Below are 21,675 nucleotides of genomic sequence, written 5' to 3'. Positions count from 1 at the left end.
TTTAAGTGTTACTTAAACTGACGTGAACTGCCTTCATGAAATAATAATTGGCGGGCACCTCTTATAAAAATAATAAACAATGTTCTCGTAGTTTCTCACACTCAGCATGATTTTGTTTACAATGAGCTTCTGCTTCTGCCTATTTTACAATTGTCTTTTTTCTCTCTTCTTTAATTCCACCCCATTCTCATTCCATACCTCTGATGTTTGCATATGACTTTATATGAAAACAAATGAAGGTGATCACTGCGTTGAAATGGAAAATGCTGCAAACTGTCAGGCGTGCAGATTCTGAGGAGTGAGGAAGGTGGGGTTAACAGTTCAGGTCTGTGACCTTCCATCAGGTGATTGTGTTACTGGAGATTCTCATGCTGGATGCCCAGAATCTGCATTCAAGCTGTAAATGTTGAAATTAGTCTTAAAAAGCGATTGGAACAATAGTTTAATGGGCTTTGGGAAGTACTAAATCATAAACTGGAATCCTTTGGGATTTTTTCAGGCAGATAGCTGAAAGGTGGTGATCCCCCTCACACTTTCATTATATACCCATATCACCAGGTTCCCGAACATCTCACCAAAATATTGCTCGTCTCAAAGTTAGAAAGGTTAAGAAACTGTTTTTCTGTCGGGAACTGTTCCAGTATTCAGCTGAATTGTTCAAGCACAAATTTAGTGATTTATGCTAATAAGAGAGGAGTGGACAGGAAGTAACGCTTTCAATAAAGTAATTCCAGTGCTTTCAGGTTATGCAAAGGCTGATTTGAAGTCATCTCATACTGTGCTGGGCATAAAGAAACAAGTGGCCGCATGAAACAGGATTGCAGTTATTTCTAATGGAGGGAAATATTCTGAAAGGTCACCATGGTTTGCTGAATCTCGGAGAGGAAGGAAAACAGGTAAGTACATTTTTGAACAATATCCTTTGTGAGAGTATGGAGTTTAATTCTAAGGTAACGCATGTGTCCATAAGTTTTCAATAACTGTTAGCTAGCTGCATGATGAAACAATCTCATTATAATTCCATACAATCCTCTTAAAGGTTGCTGTGGAAACTTAAATATTTTGTTTTTGATCGAGTCTAAAGCTGTTGAGGCTTATTTGTCAGCTGAGTTGAAGGATAAATTACAAATGTTGTGGCTCTAAATTTAAGGAACAGGTTAAAACTGAAAGGAATACTATCTGTTCCGTACTCTGCTGTGTGAGACAATAGAATTTCACCTGAAATATAATTTTTCACATCAGATAATATTTCCTCCTAGCCACAAGTGGGAAGATAAAAAAAAAGATTGGCTCAAAAAAGTAAAGAGAAATGACTGAAGAGAACAAAATAAATAAAAATATAGAGGCTGTCAATCGGCTCACAATATCCTAGGGTGCCATACAGTCCATAAAGTTCCCAGCTCAGTATATGGGTTTTCAGTAGAGTTGATCCAGAACAATAGTTGATAATACAATTTCCTTCAGCATTCCGAGAGTTGAGGAATATTAGGTGGCCGTTTTCTCCGTGTTGTTGCTTGAAAAGTTCATATGTGCAGAAATAGGATAAGGATGGTAATACATATGTCCAGGCTTCCCTGCGATATTGCTCTGACTACCTTCTTATAGTCATGTAACCTTCACATGTTAGGTTCCCACATGAAGAGGAGCCACTTGGGTGCTATACTTGCTGGTTGTCTGCCAGGATCTACGAAAATATATGTCACCTTTAAGAACAAAATGAAAAAAATGGGAGTGGCGAGAATATCGGAGCAAAAAGAGATCATGCATTCATTAAAATGTTTAAAAATCATTTCTGTATTCACATCTACCAAACAAGTACCAGAATCCATTCATTATGGCATCCTTGGTAGATATACAACCTACAGTTATGATTGATCTATTTGGCTGCACTCACATTTGTTCTACTCCAGCAACACCATTTACAATTTAATTATAATTGTATCTGCTCTGTTAAGAGCACAATTTAAAGATATGGAAGGAAGAAAGAAACAATCTATCTTATTTTCTATCCTGGTGAATTGTGTGCATTGAAACAATAGTGCAAAATCAATATTCTGTTAACAAATGTTAGCAGTGGTTTCCTGTTGTAAAGGTAATATTGAAGAGGTATGATCTAAATCCAACTTTGACAAACACCAGCCAAAAATAAGTTATGCACAGTTATTGCAAATACAAATCATTCATAACATTATGAAATGAAATGAAAATCGCTTATTGTCACGAGTAGGCTTCAATTAAGTTACTGTGAAAAGCCCCTAGTCGCCACATTCCGGCGCCTGTTCGGGGAGGCTGGTACGGGAATCGAACCGTGCTGCTGGCCTGCTTTAAAAGCCAGCAATTTAGCCTGGTGAGCTAAACCAGTACTCATTACAGAGTATAATTAATGCATCTTAATCTATTCTGCATTGAGACATGCTTTTCCTGTGAAACTTTAGTCGTTTTAAATTTCGTTAATGTTCTTAATGTAAGGTAGCACGGTGGCGTAGTAGTTAGCACTGCTCCCTCACGGCGCCAAGGACCCGGGTTCGATCCTGGCCCTGGGTCACTGTCCGTGTGATGATTGCACATTCTCCCCGTGTCTGCATGGGTCTCACTCCCACAACCCAAAGATGTGCAGGGTAGGTGGATTGACCACACTAAATTGCCCCTTAATTAAAAGAATTGTGTACTCTAAATTAAAAAAGGGGGAAAAATTTTCTTAATATAATGATCATCTATTTTGAATTGGTGACATATAAATTCATGAAATCAATAAAACACACATATATAATTGAATGTAAACAATACTGATGACAATATCACCATGATCTGGTGGATAGTTTTAGTCAGCTCTGAAGCTTGTTTTTCAGAACTTCTTGAATATGGTAAAAAGAACAAAACTGTTGTTTTAGGTTGAAGTCATACATATTTGTGGCATTTCAAATTTGGAGAGGTTTACATAGTAGTTAAAACTCAAATGCTTCAAGATCTGCAATAAGCAATTCAGTATTTTTAATATGATTGGGGACCAGTGTTAGGCAGGAATGCACTCCAGCTAACCTTGTTGGCAGTATTCCCAGTACATCCCGGTACAGTGGTGACAATGCTGTATTGTTAGAAATGTTATTCTTCCAATGAAGCATTAAACAAAGGCAATTTTCTGTTAGTTTTGAATGAATATTGAAGATGATATCGGTGGGGGGGGGGGGTTATTTCTGTGCCCCCTGCAAGTGTTTCTTGATAGTGGGAGGGGGCCCTCGATTGGCCAGTGATGAGATCTTCTGGTTATTCATGCGCAGGTGTGTTTTACAATTTGCTGGCCGATGCAGCAAACTGGTTCTGTCACAGGTGATCTGTTCTGCTGGATTATTCTCAGGTGATGAATGTCAACTGTACATCAATTGGGAGTTAAGATTCTTTTGTTTATCTGCCTCTGTAGATAGTTCAGTCAGTGTCCTATTGGACCCCCCTCCACCAACATCCAACTCCCTCCCTCCCCCCCACCCTTCTTTCCCCTCTCTCCCCAAACCCCCCTTCCTTTCCTTTCTGTTGGTGCAAAGGCAAGGGTATCTGGTCTCTCCAGCGCAAAGTTTAATGCTTGTACCATTTGTTTTTTGTACAACTGTGTTGTGAACTGTTTTAATACTCAGAGTATCCTATCCCTCTCCCCGTACGTTGGTACTGAGGGGAGGATACCCTGCTTCTCCAACACAAAATTAGTGTTTGTACCGTTTGGCCTTGTATATATTGTTTTAATAAAAAGATATGGGAGTTAATTGTATTTAACTGCTGAATATTAATATGGGACACCTCTGTGCTCATATATATAAAAGCAGGCTGAAACCTTGATTTTTGGTGCACAATATGTTGTGTGTGCCTCTGTACAGGAAAGTTTATAGGTGAGGGAATGTGTCAGGAATTCGCCTTTCTTCCCCACTTCATGATTGAATATAACAGTTTTTTTTCTAATTTATAACCGTGACGGTATTATTCAGTGTCAGTGCTTAACCCAGGGGTGGGCAAACTTTTCCGTGCAAGGGCCACATTCAGAAATTCACAATTTTGAAGTGCCGCATAGTATATTAAGTAAAATAATTACTTCACCCGGTTATGATTCTGGGCGCCTCATATAGAACATAGAACAGTACAGCACAGAACAGGCCCTTCGGCCCTTGACGTTGTGCCGAGCAATGATCACCCTACTCAAGTCAACGTATCCACCCTATACCAGTAAGTAACCCAACAGCCCCCCCCCCCCCCCCCCCTGCCATTAACCTTAAAAAATAATAATAAAAACATTTTTTTTTAATGACTTGGTGGGCCGCATAAAGATGCGGCCCGCGGGCCGTAGTTTGCCCACCCCTGGCTTAACCATTTACATGCCAGTTGCAAAGAACTCAGTCTGACAGTCTTTCTTGAGTTTAAACACAAAGCGGTTATTTTATTAAGCTAAAATCCCACCCGGATAAAGATAGAAAGATATTTTAAAAGGTAAATCCTTGTCCCGACCGTTGCACCATACACAAGCATGCAAAATTACAAGTTTTACAGTAGAGGAAATAACTTTTGGCCAAATTAAGATTAAATGATAAAAGGCAAAAAATAGATATTTCATATTTCAATGGAAACTGGAATCTCCTTAAAACTGTAATCTGTCTTTTCCAAAACTTGATGCCATTGTACCTGAGGTTCCTTTCAACTGAAATTCTCTACCTCTCTGGTGGATTCCAAGATTTATCAAAAATAAGGCTCTGAACTTGAGAGAGAGGGAGAGATGGTGTTAGTAGTCTATTTGCAGACTTATTCAGACTGCCAAAAGCAATGTGGGGGTTGGTGATTCTGATCACATGACCTCTCAATGGTGAGTAATTCACAGAAGGTAATTGATTAACTCATGTCTGGACAGACCTTAGCTATTATGTTATGGCTGAGGTGATTAAAATGTTTAATGTCCTAGCCATCAATTCTGAATAGACCATTCTTTTCTATGATGAACTAGGAAGAATATATCAGTACCTTCTGTACCACTATTGTCCTGACAGACCTGATTCGACCTGAAAGGGTAGCTTTATAGAAATACAATTGGTGAGAGCCAGTTACAGGATTTAGTACATCTTAGATATAATTTTTGGCATCAGCAGGTGGGAAATTTCATTGGAGGTTTGCCTGGGCATGCCCTAATTATCATCCATATTGGAATCTTACAAATACTAACCAAGTTGCAATTCTACATTTGTCAATTGACCTGCTGTAGCCAATGGGCAGGATTTTCTGGCCCTTCCAGCTAGCGGGATCTTCTGGTGCTGCCGAAGGTGATCCCTCTGGTGGCGTGACTTTGGTGGAATAGAAGATCCCGCCTGCAACTAATGGCCGGAAATCCTGCCGGGGGGGGGGGGGGGGGGGGGAGTTCAATAAATATTTAATTAGTTACTGAAATTGAAGATTAAAATTACACATGCACAGGTCACATCATCATTACAATATATCCTGACTAAGCTCCAGTCTAGTCACTGGCTTTCTTGTTCGAAAGGAAAAACAATGTTTACCTCTGCAGGAAAGATGACAATATAAAATGATACAGATTAGAGGTCATATACTGTTGCCCTGGTTACTCAACTGTGGGGGAAAGAATATTTTGCATTCTTCAGTTTGCATTTTTCTGTCATCGTAGAAAAACTCTACATGGGAAAAGCAACGTGCTTCTAAATGACCTGCATTATTAAGATTTAACATTTTTTTTGAGCACCAATTCTTTTTTTCTTCCAATTAAGGTGCAATTTAGCATAGCCAAAGCATCTACCCTGCATATCTTTGGGTTGTGGGGGTGAGACCCACACAGAGACAGGGAGAATGTGCAAATCTGCTTACTTTCTAACAAATGGACAGCATATTATCTGCATCTCACATATAATCATTTAATTCAAGAACCTATCACATGTCAGGTGTTGACAACACAGGTCTATTTACCATTTTATGTTAATCCTTTGAACTATTAAACATCATACAAGCTGTATTTACTGGAAGTAAGATGTCCGCCATGCCTATTTGCATTTATTTGCAAAAGATATTTGCAGTCATTGAAAGAAAGGTCTTTCAAACCATTTTGCACTCCAAGGGGTTCAATGTTTATACAATGCCAGTGCCAGTCCTAATCCTGAACATATATTTTAGGTGCACATCCCAAGACATCATTCTAAAAATAGAAGGGGCTGGATTCTCCGACCCCCCCGTCGGGTCGGAGAATCGCTGGGGGCCGGCGTGAAACCCGCCACCGCCAGCCGCCGAATTCTCTGGCACCGGATATTCGGCGGGAGCGGGAACTGTGCCGCGCCTGTCGGCGGGCACCACCCCCCCCCCCGGCGATTCTCCGGCCCGCGATGGGCCGAAGTCCCGCTGCTGTTATGCTGGTCCCGCCGGCGTGAATTAAACAAGGTATTTACCGGCGGGACCCGTCGGCATGAGCGGGCTCCGGGGTCCTGGGAGGGGGGGCGCAGGGCGATCTGGCCCTTGGGGGTGCCCCCACGGTGATCTGGCCCGCGATTGGGGCCCACCGATCCGCAGGCGGGCCTATGCCGTGGGGGCACTCTTTTCCTTCCGCGTCGGGCATCAGCCTCCACGATGGCCGATGCGGAGGTGACCCCCCCCCCCCCCGCGCATGCGCAGGGATGACGTCAGCAGCTGCTGATGTTCCCGCGCATGTGCGGACTTCTGCCGGCTGGCGGAGATCCTTCGTCCCCGGCTGACATTGCGTCAAAGGCCTTTATCACCGGCCAGCGACGCGCCAACCATTCCGGCGCGGACCTAGCCCCTAAAGGTGAGGGCTTGGCCCCTAAAGGTGCAGAGGATTCCACACCTTTCGGGCGGCCCGACGTCCGAGTGGTTCATGCCTCTCAATCCCGCCGGGACCCCCCGCCCCGCCGGGTAGGGGAGTATCCAGCCCAAGGTTGCTTTCCTCATGCATCGGCCAATCCTAAATCAACAGCACCAAAGTTGTTTAACAGGTCACTCGCCTCATGCTGATTTTGAAGCTTACTCTGAAAAAATGCCTGCTGCTTTTGCCTCCATGATAAGTGGCATTAAGTCCTCACTCTAAATCACCCTATATGACATCACTTAATTATAGCATGATTTTTCTTTATGACTCGTTCTTTTGATTTGCATTGCCATTTTTCATTTTACATCACCTGCAATCTCATGTATGTTTTTCTCAGGTATGTTTGCTACAATGACAGAGCAATTTCAAAATTAAAAGGCTTGTTTAATGCAATCAAATGCAAAGTGAATGAAAAATGCAAACTGAAAAATGTAAAACATGTTTTCCCCTCCACAGTTGGGTAACCAGGGCAACAGCATATGAGCTCCAATCTGTATCATTTTATATTGTTGTTATCTATTCCACACAGAGGTAAACATTCAGCTTTTCCTTTACAACTATGATCGCAAGTGACCAGACAGGAGCATAGTCAGGATATATTGTAATGATGATGTGATGTGTGCATGTGTATTTTAATCTTCAATTTCAGCTGCTAGTCAAATTGAAGAACAAAGAAGAAGAACAAGGAAAAGTACAGCACAGCAACAGGCCCTTCGGCCCTCCAAGCCTGTGCCGATCATGATGCCCTAACTAAAAAATAACCTTCTGCCCTTACTCGGACCATATCCCTCTATTAAAGAACCAAGAACATATATATTAAATTTCCTTACAAAGACTTCTATAGCAAGGAAAGACAGTCGCCCTCTGCGCCAGCCGCTACCTTGTTCTGATGCTGAAGCCACTGCTATTGTCACCAAAGGCCGAGGGTGTGGGGAGAGAGTGAGGCATGAGACCTGGGAGGAGGAGCACAGGGCAGATACGGGAAGCTACCAACTGCCAATTGGGTGGTGAGGTGTGAATAACCGGCTGAGGGGAGGGGGAGGGAGCTGGGCCTCCTGGTTACATCCACACTCTGCCAGCCTGATCCTCAAAAGCATGAGAGAGAGAGAGAGAGAGAGAGAGAGAGAGAGAGACAAAGTGGAAAGGGAGAGATGAAGTGAGAAAGAGAGATGTGCGGCCTCCCGCAGCTGCTGCCAAAATGGCTGCAGCTCGGCGAGCCCACACATTTATACTCCACCTACTGGGCGGAGCATAGGTGGAGACTGTGTCTTGGCGACCATCAGGGTACGCTCCGTAGGCGTACTGCGGGTTCACGTGAAGTAGCTGTACCCTCTCAACCAACGGGTCCGCCTTTTGGAGCCGCATGTGCTTGCGGAGGAGAACGGGTCCAGGAGCTGCCAGCCACGTTGGGAGCGAAACCCCGGAGGTGGACTTCCGGGGAAGGCAAAGAGACGTTCATGGGGAATTTCGTTAGTCGCAGTGCAAAGGAACGATCGAATGGTGTGGAGGGCATCAGCGCGAACTTCCGGCCAGTGGGAGGCCGGGGGTTTTCTGGTCCATAGGGCCAGCTGGACGGCCTTCCAGACCGTCCCATTCTCCCGCTCCACCTGCACGTTTCCCCGGGGGTTGTAGCTGGTCGTCCTGCTCGAGGCGATACCCCTGCTGAGCAGGTACTGACGCAGCTCATCGCTCATAAATGAGGATCCCCTGTCACTGTGGATGTAGGCGGGGAAACCAAACAGAACAAAGATGGTGTTGAGGGCTTTGATGACGGTGGCAGACGTCATATCGGGGCGTGGGACGGTGAAGGGGAATCTGGCATATTCGTCAATGACGTTAAGAAATTACGTGTTTCGGTCGGTGGAGGGGGGGGGGGTGCCCTTTGAAATCCACGCTGAGGCATTCAAAGGGGCGGGTGGCTTTCACCAGGTGCGCCGGGTCTGGCCAGTAGAAGTGCGGTTTACACTCCGCACAGACCTGGCAGTCTCTGGTGATAGCCCTGACTTCCTTGATGGAGTAGGGCAGATTGCGGGCCTTTATGATGTGATAAAACGGGTGACCCCTGGGTGACAGAGATCGCCGTGCAAGGTCCTGAGTCGGGCCACTTGTGCGCTGGCACATGTATCTCGGGACAGGGCATCGGGGGGCTCATTGAGCTTACTGGGCCAATACAAAATCTCGTAATTGTAGTGGGAGAGCTTGATCCTCCACCTCAAGATCTTATCATTTTTGATTTTACCCCGCTGTGTGTTGTTGAACATGGAGGCAACTGACTGTTGGTCAGTGAGGAGAGTGAATCTGCTGTCGGCCAGGTAATGCCTCCAGTGCCGCACAGCTTCTACAATGGCTTGGGCCTCCTTCTCGACGGAGGAGTGCTTAATTTCGGGGGCATGGAGGGTGCGGGAAAAGAATGCCACGGGCCTGTCTGCCTGGTTCAGGGTGGTGGCCAGAGCGGCGTCTGATGCATCGCTCTCAACTTGGAAGGGGAGCGTCTCGTCGACCGCGCGCATCGCGTGCTTGCCGATGTCGGCCTTGATACGGTCGAAGGCCTGGTGAGCCTCGGCCATCAGTGGGAAAACGGTGGAGTGAATGAGTGGGCAGGCCTTGTCTTCATAGTTAGGCACCCACTGGGCATAGTGTGAGAAGAACCCCAGGCATCGTTTGAGGGCCTTGGGGCAGTGGGGAAGGGGGAGTTCCATGAGGTGGCGCATGCGATCGGGGTCAGGCCCTAGAACTCCATTTTTAACCACATAGTTGAGGATGGCTAGTCAGTTGGTGCTGAACACACACTTCTCCTTGTTGTAGGTTAGATTGAGGAGTTTGGCGGTGTGGAGGAATTTGGAAAGGTTAGCGTCATGGTTCTGCTGGTTGTGGCCGCAGATGGTGACATTATCCAGGTACGGGAAGGTGGCCCGCAGTCTGTACCAGTGAACCATTCGGTCCATCTCCCGTTGGAAGACCGAAACCCCGTTAGTGACGCCAAAGGGAACCCTAAGGAAGTGGTAAAGGCGGCCGTCCACTTCAAACGGTGTGTAGGAGCGGTCCGCCTTGCGAATGGGGAGCTGGTGGTAGGCAGATTTCAGGTCCACTGTCGAGAAGACCCGGTACTGTGCAATCTGATTGACCATATCAGATATGCGTGGGAGGGGGTACGCGTCGAGCTGCATGTACCGATTGATGGTCTGACTGTAGACAACGACAATCCTGTTTTTTGCCCCAGTTTTCACAACTACCACTTGGGCTCTCCAGGGGCTGTTGCTGGTCTCGATAATACCTTCCCGCAGCAGCCGCTGGACCTCAGACCTGATGAAGATCCTGTCCTGGGCACTGTACCGTCTGCTCCTGGTGGCGACGGGTTTGCAATCTGGGGTGAGGCTTGCAAACAGAGAAGGTGGGTCGACCTTGAGGGTCGTGAGACCGCAGACAGTAAGGGGTGGTTGGGGCCCACCAAATTTCAGGGTTAGGTTCTGGAGGTTGCACTGGAAGTCCAGGCCGAGTCACAAGGCAGCGCCGAGGTTGGGGAGGACACAGAGCCGGAAGCCACTGAACTCTATGCTCTGGATGGTGAGGGTGGCGGTGCAGTACCCCCGGATCGCCACGCAGTGGGATCTGGAGGCCAGGTGTGGTGAATCATAATAGCATAATTCACACTGTTATCACACATGTTGTACCATGCCTCTGTAAGCTCGGCACACAAGCAGTTGCGCGGCTCTGCCCCTAGGGGGAGGTGTACTGGGAATGTACGAAAGTTTGTACTGGGCTCCACGCTTGGCTCTGCCCATGACTCCTCCCCCCCTACTGGTTGTATAAAGCTTGGCAGTCGGAGCCTGCCTGCCTGTTCATCTAGAGTTCATCTCGAACCACTGTTCACTTCTAACCACGTGTCGCGTGAATTGATGGTCTCATCAAATTAATCGTCTTAAGAAACAGTAAGGAACGACTATGGAATCAGCCCTCAAGCCTGATCGACAGGAACTCGACCCACAGGATGCAGAGGCGAAATAAATCTTTTCACATTGGCTCCGATGTTTTATGGCCTACCTGGCTGAAGCAAGCACCACAGAAACGACGGAGGAGCAGAAACTCAGCCTACTGCATGCAAGGGTGAGCCATCGTATATCTACTCAGTTAAATTGTACCGGCTCATATACAGAGGCGCTGGCCCTACTCGAAAAAATGTACGTGAGGCCCGTCAATGAGGTTTACGCGCGCCACGTTTTTACTACTCACTGCCAGCACCCCACAGAATCGCTAGAAGAATTTCTAAGAGACTTAAAAGCCTTATCCCGGGAATGTAATTACCAGACAGTAAATGCTGCTGAACATAGAGAGCTTTCTGTCCGCAATGTCTTTGTTGCAGGTCTTAGATCGAATTACATGTGCCAGCGACTGCTGGAGAAAGGGGCTCAAAATTTAAAAGATACTGTTGAACTCGCTACAACTATGGAGGTCTCGTTTTGTAGCCTCACCTCGTTTCCTGCGGTCTCCGCGACCCCGTCATGGGCCCCCGACCAGCGACTGCCCCAGGCCTGCGTCGTGCGATAGCCCAGCCACCATGCTGCCCCAGCCTGCCACTTTTGTGGCCAGTCCCAGCACCCGCGGCAGCACTGCCCGGCCCGCAACGCGACCTGCAGCAGCTGCGGGCGAAAAGGTCACTACGCCAGAGTGTGTCTGGCAAGGAAGGCCCCAGCCCCTAACCCTCCCATGGCACAAAGCAACCGCTCTCCGCACTCGCAGGCCCTGGAACGCTGCGGCCTATACCCCAACTCCACCCCCGCCCGCCACGTGCGATCCATGGGGGCCGCCATCTTGGCAGACAACCACCACGCGGCCGACCACGTGCGACTCATGGGGGCCGCCATCTTGGACGCCATCTTCCTCGCCGCCCGCCACATGCGATCCACGGGGGCGGCCATCTTGGGCTCCATCCTCTCCAAACTCAGAAAATTTGATTGAAGACTGCGACCTCAGCGGGCACTCATCGCGTGGCCACCCCAGCGCAGCCGACCGAGCCTCCGACTACCCGCAACTCAACACAGTCACACTGGACCAATCGAGCCCAAAACATCTCCACAACTCTATGACGACGGTCCAAATCAACGGGTACAGTACACCGTGCCTTTTCGACTCCGTGAGCAACGAGAGCTTCGTCCACCCAGATCTGGTAAGACGCTGTTCGCTCCCTGTTTTTCCGGCACGGCAAACTATCTCTCTCGCTTCGGATTCCCAGTCTGTCCACATCCAAGGACGCACCGTCGCGACTCTAACGATCCAAGGCGCTAGTTACTCTAATTTTCAACTATACGTCCTGCCCGAACTCTGCGGCCCACTCTTACTGGGACTCGATTTTCAATGCAATCTCAAGAGTCTCACCCTCAGCTTTGGCGGACCTCTACCCCCACTCACTATCTGCAGCCTAGCCACGCTGCGAATCCCCCCCCCCCACCCCCACTCTTTGCCAATCTCACTCCGGACTGTAAACCCGTAGCCACTCGCAGCAGACGGTAGAGCCTACAGGACTGGGTGTTCATTCGAACCGAGGTCCGGAGGCTCCTACGTGAGGGGATCATAGAGGCCAGTAACAGCCCCTGGAGAGCTCAGGTGGTGGTCGTCAAGACCGGGGAAAAATTCCGCATGGTCGTAGACTATAGTCAGACTATTAATCGGTTTACACTCCTTGACGCGTACCCCCTCCCCAGGATTGCAGGTGAATCAGATAGCCCAGTATCGTATTTTCTCAACTGTGGATCTGAAGTCTGCATACCACCAACTCCCAATCTGCCCGGAGGACCGCCACTTCATGGCGTTTGAGGCTGATGGCCGCCTCTTCTACTTCCTTCGGGTTCTCTTTGGCGTCACAAATGGGGTCTCGGTGTTCCAACGAGCAATGGACCGAATGGTGGACCAGTACGGGCTGCGGGCCACGTTTCTGTACTTGGATAACGCCACCATCTGTGGCCATGACCAGCAGGACCACGATGCCAACCTCAATCGATTTCTCTAGACGGCCCAGTAGCTTAATCTCACGTACAACAAGGAGAAATGCGTTTTCCGCACAACCAGACTAGCCATCCTCGGCTATGTCGTGGAAAACGGAGTCCCTCATTGTCCCAGGGCCCTCAAACGGTGCCTGGGGTTCTTTTCATATTATGCCCAGTGGGTCCCTCAATATGCGGACAAAGCCCGCCCACTCTTTAAGGCCACACTTTTTCCCGTCAGCTAAGGCCCGCCAGGCCTTCAAATGCATCAAGGAGGACATCGCCAAAGCGGCCATGTGGGCGGTGGATGAATCCATCCCTTTCCAGGTTGAGAGCGATGCCTCAGAGGTCGCTCTTGCAGCCACATTAAATCAGGCAGGGAGACCAGTCGCAATTTTCTCCCGAACCCTCTCCGCTTCGGAACTTCGACACTCTATGGTCGAAAAGGAAGCACAAGCCATTGTGGAGGCTATTCGTGACTGGAGGCACTACCTCGCAGGTAGATGGTTCACCTTCATCACCGACCAAAGATCGGTTGCCTTCATGTTTGACAACTCGCAAAGGGGCAAAATTGAAAATGATAAAATTCTGAGGCGGAGGATCGAGCTCTCCACCTACAAATACGATATTATGTCTCGGCCGGGGAAGCTCAACGAGCCCCCAAATGCCCTGTCCCACGGCACGTGCGCCAGCATGCAGAGCGACCGCTTAAAAGCCATCCACAATGACCTCTGCCACCCGGGGGTCACCCGGCTCGCCCACTACATTAAAGCCCGAAATTTGCCTTTCTCCACCGAGGAGATAAAAGTCGTCACCAGGGATTGCCCGATCTGCGCGGAGTGCAAACCGCACTTCTACAGACCAGACAGGGCCCACCTGATCAAGGCTTCTAGGCCCTTTGAACGCCTCGCTATCGATTTCAAAGGGCCACTCGCCTCGACTAACCGGAATGTGTACTTCCTAAATGTCATCGACGAGTTCTCCCGATTCCCTTTTGCTATCCCGTGCCCCGACGTGACCTCCCACACAGCCATCAGGGCCCAGCATAGTATCTTCACCCTGTTTGGTTTCCCCAGCTATGTACACAGCGACCAGGGTTCGTCCTTCATGAGCGACGAGCTGCGTCAGTACCTGCTCGACAAGGGCATCTCCTCGAGCAGGACTACCAGCTATAACCCCAGGGGCAACGGGCAGGTGGAGAGGGAGAATGCGATGGTCTGGAAGACCGTCCTACTAACCCTCCGGTCCAGGAATCTCCCGATCTCTCATTGGCAAGAAGTCCTCCCAGACGCGCTCCACGCTATTAGGTCCCTCTTGTGTACTGCCACCAATCAGACCCCTCACGAGCGGCTCTTTACCTTTTCCAGGGGTACTACCACGGTGGTTTTGCTCCCGGCATGGTTGAAGACACTGGGCCCAGTGCTCCTCAGGAAGCAAGTCAGGGAACACAAAACTGACCCGCTTGTGGATAAAGTGCTCCTACTACATTCGAACCCCCAATACGCCTTCATAGAGTTCCCTGATGGTCGTCAGGACCTAGCGCCTGCAGGATCAAACCAACCACTACCACCGCCGAGGTACCCTTCACGCCCCCAAGCCTACCAGTTCGCTACACATGTTCCACGCGCCCGCACCCGCAAGCTCCCAGTGCCCCCATTCCCCAGTTGAACCAGACTGGTACGAAGCTCGGACAGAATCACCCCCGGAGTCCACCATCCGACCGTGATGATACAGCCAACAGAAGGGACTGCAACCCCGGTGCTCCGCCGATCACAACGGACAACTCGACCACCGGACAGGCTCAATCTGTAAACCATCATCCCCGCCGGACTTGATTTTTTTACAGGGGGTGAATGTGGTGAATCATAATAGCATAATTCATACTGTTATCACACATGTTGTACCATGCCTCTGTAAGCTCGGCACATGAGCAGTTGCGCGGCTCTGCCCCTAGGGGGAGGTGTACTGGGAATGTACGGAAGTTTGTACTGGGCTCCACCCTTGGCTCCGCCCATGACTCCTCCCCCCACTGGTTGTATAAAGCTTGGCAGTCGGAGCCTGCCTGCCAGTTCATCTAGAGTTCATCTTATCACAGGCAGGCTCTGTTGTAAGACGATTAAAACCACTGTCCACTTCTAACCACGTGTCGCGTGAATTGATGGTCTCATCACCAGGGAGATTTTCTGGTTAATGGGGTGTACTGTGAGGGAGCAACGCCTTACCGTATCGGGGTGGATGAAGCTCTCAGTGCTCCCGGAGGCCAGAAGGCAGGATGTCTCGTGCCTGTTGACCTATACTGTCGTTGATGCGGTCGCGGGGTTGTGCGGTCGGGACTGGTCAATCGTGATGGAGGCGAGACGCGACTGGTCAGCAGCGGTTGCAGGCGATGAGTGGCCCGATGAGGTGCCCAACGAGCTGGGGTCCTGAGACGGGGAAGATGGCAGCACCCACGGGCGTATGTGGCGGGTGGAGTTAAAGATGGCGGCGCCCAGGGGCCGCACGTGTCCTCAAGCAGGTAAGATGGCGGCGCCCACAGGCCGCACGTGTTGTGAGGCGAGCAAGATGGCGAGCAAGATGGCGGCACCCACGAGTCGCACGTGGGGGGTGCAGGGACAATAGCGGCGATCGAGCGGGCCTGGCACACAGCAGTGAAATGGCCTTTCTTTCCGCAGGCCTTGCAGAGCGCGCTCCGCGCCGGGCTGCGCTGCTGGGGTGTTTTGACTGTCCCTAGAAGTAGCACTTGTGTCCCCTGGGGTCGGTTGTCTGCCGCGCAGCGCAGGCCTGGGGGTGGCTGGGGAAGATCGCTGGTGGGGTCGATGATGGGATGTTCTCTGGCGAGGTCCACAATGCCCAGGAGGTGTGGGCCTTGCGGTCGGGTGCATACGCCTGTACATTGCATGGGGCGACTGTGAGCGAGATCGCTAGTTTCTTGGTCACCGTGAGGTCGAGGGTAGCCCCTTCTAAGAGGCGCTGGCGGATGTAAGCTGACCCTATGCCCGTAACAAACATGTCTCTAATTAGAAGTTTAGAATGTTCAACGGCCGAAACGGCCTGGAAATCGCAGTCCCTCGCCAGGGTGTGCAGGGCACGCCAGAAATCTTCCACAGACTCACCGGGAAGTTGATGCCGCGTGGACAGGAGGTGCCCGCCGTAGGTTTTGTTGGTCTGCTGAGCGTAGTTCTCCTTCAGTAGCGCCATGGCTTCAGCGTAGGTCGGCGCGTCCCAGATGATGGGAAAGATATCGGAGCTCAGCCGTGTGTAAAGGATCTGGAGCTTCTGTGCCTCTGAGGGTGGTTCAGTCGCAGATCCGATGTATGCCTCGAAGCAAGCTAGCCAATGTGCGAAGGCCGACTTGGCGTTGTCTGCTTGAGGGTGCAGCTGCAGGCAATCAGGCTTGATTCGGAGATCCATTGCTGTAAAATCTCTGCGTAATAAATTGATGCACTATCAATTACGACGAGAGTAGAGTGTAATTGAGGCTTTATTACGCAGAGATGTGTAGCCTCCCGCAGCTGCTGCCGAAATGGCTGCAGCTCGCAGAGCCCACACATTTATACTCCACCTACTGGGCGGAGCCAGCAGGCAGGGACCTACCCCCCTACCTGTAGTACAGGGGCCTTACCCTGTAATACACCTCTTATGTGGTACATACAAAATAACAGTGGTGACTACCACAAGGGGGAGACAGTGTAGGAAAGGGGGGCGAGAGAGAGACAGAATAGGAGAGCAGAGAGAGAGACAGACAGACAGACTGAAAGTGTAACAAAGGAGAGAGAGAGTGAATGAGACAGAATGGGAAAGGAGCAAGAGAGACAGAGAGAGAGAGAGAGAGAGAGAGAGAGACAATCAGAGATAAATTTTTCAGACTCGCCTGGACCATTTAAAGGTCGGGACGGGAAATTCCAGTCTCGGGGTGGTTGCGACTGAAAATTCCCCAACAGAGTGGGAAAGAAGAGAGAGACAGAGTGGGAAAGGAATAAGAGACATAATGAGAAAGAAGAGAGAGTGGGGAAGGAATGAGAAAGTGGCAGAGTGGGAAAGGAAATCAAGCAAAAAGTTGAGTTTAATTGTGTTTCTGGAGTGCTGTGAGAAACAGAAGCTGTGCTACTCAGCGTTTGTTTGGGTCATTCATCTTACCAAAATGTGAAGTTATACAGTATTTCTGTTATATCCAGAGATTTATTTTATTTTGCAAATTATTCCAGCTTGGAATGCATTGCTGCATACGTATGGCACAGTATCTGTACATTGCTTTTTCTGGTCAAGGAAGTTCTGAAGGAACGTAACTCCAGCTTTAACTTGGAGTTCTATGGGAACCCATGATTCACTTAAAGTCATGTCACTTAAAATCTGTCATTCACAGGAATGTATCTATTACTTTAAGTGAGAAATTACTGTACTGCAATTCAAAGCAACTTGCAGGTGAAGCACTTTGGAATGTTTCTGAGAGTTTTTATATAAATACTGATCTATTTCCTTTAATATAAATTTCCATGGAGAATAAATATTTGACATTGTCATATGTACAATCAGAAGTAGAAATTATAGAGACATAAGTATCTTCCAAATAAATACAATAACACTGTAAATGGACAGGCCAGTTTTAAATGTATTTTTCATCTAGTTTCTGATTTCTAGTAATTTTACTAACTAAATGATGCAGCATTTGTTTCTGTCTCAATGTGACACAATGCAATTTAAGTATTTTGATTTTGGTGGATAAATGACTGTACGATGTGGGAGTATTTTTATTCAACTATCCATCAGATGAGATAAAACATTCATCATTTGAAACAGAAAGCAGGGACTTGAGCAGTCCCATTTTAAGGACATGTACTCCTGGAAGAATTACCTTGCCTTTCAGGATAATATTACCAAACTAACTCTTTGATCAGGTATGGAATTTTAGTTAGTATGAAATGTTTTGGCTTCATTGATATCAATCATGTAAAGAAGGAGACAGTTTTTTTTAGATAACAGCTTGATTCATGTACAAAATCTAGGAACAATGAATTCTTACTAAATAGTGGAGTTGGTTTTAAATGTACAAATGGAACAAATTTGAACAAACTAATAAAATGGGTTCAAATAAAGCACTCTGCTCAATTGAGACCTGAAATTAACATTTTTGTTGATAATTGAAGATGTAATAATGTTCTCACCTTGTTGGTGTGAAATCGGGATCAGTTGGGCGCTATGGGTGCTGTGGTCACTCATACTTTTGAGGGCAAGCTGACCCGAGTGCCACCCTGATGGGGGCATTCATGCTCCTACCATGAGTGGTCGCTGAAAGTTTTCAGAGCAGCTAGATTGTGACGTTAATCATACAAAGCTGATTTGACATCAGTCTTACATTTTGATGTTCAGTGCTCCAGGTAACAGCCCCCCTTCATGTTGTGCAGCTCAAGACACATTCAGCAGTGGGATGGGCCTCCACCAGCACGATTTAAATAGATTATCAATTGTGTAAAGATTGGTTATTTTCTGCTGGCTGTTGTTTGTTTCAAAAGTCTGGAGGAAATGGTCTGGCAGGTTCACAAGGAGCTTTTGATGACTTCAAGGCTATAACCCAAACTAGTTGCTCCCCGGCTTGACTATGCTTGTAGCCATTACTCTTGGAATACAGCATGACTTGGAGAATGAGCAGAGGCCACACAGAGCAGGGCAACCTGCCGGAAGAGGAATCAGAGGGACAGAAGGGGTCACAGGAGGCAATATCTGCTCAGCATGTCCAGGAAGCAATTCCCCTATCTGAATCATAATATTGCAAATTGTGCAACAATAATGTTGTCCTTAAAAGCCCTAGTTACAGGCTGCAGTATATTGGCATGGATGGCTAACAGGCTGACAGGCAATGGAAAGGGCACAGGTGGACTGTGAGAGAATGAATGTGGCATTCCTGAGAGAGGACAGTTCATGATCCATGGAGCTACTTTCACATCCCTGGGTCATCTCAACAATCCAAGATTTTTTAAATTATTCATTCATGGGATCTGAGCATGCGACTTATTACCCATCCCTAATTGTCCTTGAGAAACTAATCTATTGAGGACAGATTGCTGGATTGCTTTGGATGTCTTCCAGGCCCTTTTCACAATGCAATCCATAGCTATGGTGGCAACAATCTAAGTGTGAAAGATAGTAAGCTGTCCTTACATGGCAGCAGTCTGAGTCCACTTCAACACACAGAATTCAGCTGGAAGCTGATTGTGCTGTAATGGGAACTGATACGTTGCCCATCAGTTTATTATATTTGAATCCACAAGAGTTCTGATGGAGTTGGCCATCACTTCCATTCTGAAAAGCTTTAAAATCATAGAAAAGTTACAGCACAGAAGGAGGGCATTTAGCCTGTCTTGTCCACACCAGCCCAAGGACACCCAGGTGCCCTTTCTAATCCCACCTTCCTGCACCCAGCCCATAGCCCTGTAGCTTAAGGCCCTGAAGGTGCAGATCCAGATGCTTTTGTTTGTTAAATTTAGAATACTCAATTCTTTTTTCCCCAATTAAGGGGCAATTTAGTGTGGCCAATTCTCCTACCTTCTTTGGAAGTGAGACCCACGCAGACACGGGGAGAATATACAAACTCCACACAGACAGTAACCGGGGCTGGGATCAAACCCGGATCCTCAGCGTCGCGAGGCAGCTGTGCTAACCACTGCACCACCATGCTGCGCACAAGATCGAGGTACTTTTAAAAAAGAGTTTAGGGTCTCTGACTCCACCACCAACTCGGGCAGTGAATTCCAGACTCTCACATAACTCTCACATAGGCAGCACGGTGGCATGGTGGTTAGCATAAATATGCTTCGCAGCTCCAGGGTCCCAGGTTCGATTCCCGGCTGAGTCACTGTCTGTGCAGAGTCTGCACGTCCTTCCCGTGTGTGGGTGGGTTTCCTCCGGGTGCTCCGGTTTCCTCCCACGGTCCGGAGATGTGCGGGTTGGGTGGATTGGCCATGCTAGGTTGCCCGTAGTGTCCTAAAAAGTAAGGTTCGGGGGGGTTGTTGGGTTGCGGGTATAGGGTGGATGCGTGGGTTTGAGTGGGGTGATCATTGCTCGGCACAACATCGAGGGCCGAAGGGCCTGTTCTGTGCTGTACTGTTCTATGTTCTATGTTCTATAACTCCAGACTCTGCATAAAAATGTTCTTCCTCATGTCCCTCTACACCTGCCACTTATCTTGAATCTATGTCCCCTGGTTGTAGAATTCTCCAAGGAAAACAATTTTATCCCGTCCACCCTATCTCTTCCCCTCACAAATTTGTACACCTCAATTAAGTCACCTCTCAGCCTTTTTGTTCCAAGGAAAATAACCTCGATCGATTCAATCTCTCCTCATAGCTGCACTTTTCTAGCCCTGGCAACATTCTTGTAAACCTCCTCTGCTCTCTCTCCAGAACAAGAAAGTCCTTCCTGTAATTTGGTGACCAGAACTGCACACATTATTCCAGTTGTGGCCTCAGCAGTGTTTTGTACAATTCCAACATTATTTCCTTACTTTTATATTCTATACCTCTGCCAATGAAGGAGAGCATTCCATATGGTTGCTAAACAACCTTGTCTACTTGAACTGCTGTCTTTAGGGACCTGTGTACTTGTGCGCCAAGATCTCTCATTTCAACTACCCCACTTAGTAAATTTCCATTTATTGTGCACTCTCTATGACTGTTTTACCTCCCTAAATGCATGACCGCACACTTCTCTGTGTTAACTTCCATCTGCTACTATATTGCCCACTCCACCAATGCATCGATATCATTTTGGAGATTATAGCTATCCTTTACACTATCCACCACTCGGTCAATCTTTGTGACGTCTGCAAATTTCGCAATCATGCTCCCCATGTTCAGGTCAAAATCATTGATATAAAACACAAAAAGTATGGGTTCCAACACCGAGCCCTGTGGAACACCACTTGAAGCAACTTTCCAGTTGCAAGGGCAGCCATCGACCATTACCCTGTGTTTCCTGTTACTGAGCCAATATTTTATCCAGTTTGCCACATTGCCCTTGATTCCATGGACTTTAACTTGACTAATCTGCCACGATGGACTTTCTCAAACGCCTTACTAAATTCCATGTACACCACATCCACTGCATTACCTTCATCAACCCTTCTTGTCACTTCCTCAAAGAATTCAATCAAATTTGTGAGGCAAGACCTTCCTTTAACAAATCCATGCTAACTAACCCCGACTAGTCCACACCTTTCTACGTGACAGTTAATCCTATCTCTCAGGATTGATTCAACTAATTTGCACACCACTGATGAAAGACTAACTGGCCTATAATTGTTCAGCATTTCCTTCCATCCCTTTTTAAACAATGGGACCAAATTTGCATTTCTCCAGTAGATCCCCTGTGACCAGTGAGGATTGGAAAATAATCCTCAGAGATCTGCTATCTCCTCCCTGACCTCTTTCAGTAGCCTTGGAAACAATCCACCTGACCCTGGTGATTTATTAACTTGCAAGGATTTCAATCCCTCAAGTACTTCCTCTCTCTCTTTATGATTATCCCATCCAGTATTTCACAGTGTTCCTCCTGGAGACTATTATATCTGCATTATCCATTTCTTTTGTAAACACGGAGACAAAATTTTCATTTAAAAACCTTCCCATAGCCTCTGTATCTGGACACAAGTTCCCTTCTTCATCTCTGATAGGTCCCACTTTTTCTTCTTTTTTTATAAATATAGAGTACCCAATTATTTTTTTTCCAATTAAGGGGCAATTTAGCATGGCCAATCCACCTACCCTGCACATCTTTGGATTGTGGGGGTGAAACCCACACAGACACGGGGAGAATGTGAAAACTCCACACGGACAGTGACCCAGGGACGGG

At 47.9% G+C, this 21,675-nt stretch overlaps 1 protein-coding gene across 3 annotated transcripts in view; it reads left to right on the top strand.

Annotated features, from left to right (window-relative positions):
• Window positions 1–362: 362 nt before the first annotated feature.
• LOC119976236 (probable cation-transporting ATPase 13A4) overlaps window positions 363–21,675 on the top strand; it is a 171,330-nt gene continuing 150,017 nt past the window's right edge. For all 3 annotated transcript variants that reach the window (XM_038816583.1, XM_038816582.1, XM_038816581.1), the window contains exon 1: window positions 363–896. Coding sequence is in view for 2 of the 3 variants with exons in the window: in XM_038816582.1 (XP_038672510.1) it covers window positions 834–896 (63 nt within the window). In the remaining variant the exon portion in view is untranslated. The remainder of the gene's footprint in view (window positions 897–21,675) is intronic.

This window comes from Scyliorhinus canicula, chromosome 13, assembly GCF_902713615.1.
Source record: "Scyliorhinus canicula chromosome 13, sScyCan1.1, whole genome shotgun sequence".
In the NCBI taxonomy this organism is placed as follows: domain Eukaryota; kingdom Metazoa; phylum Chordata; class Chondrichthyes; order Carcharhiniformes; family Scyliorhinidae; genus Scyliorhinus; species Scyliorhinus canicula.
The sequence above is the reverse complement of the archived record's forward strand: the minus strand, read 5'-3'. Positions and strand labels throughout refer to the sequence as shown.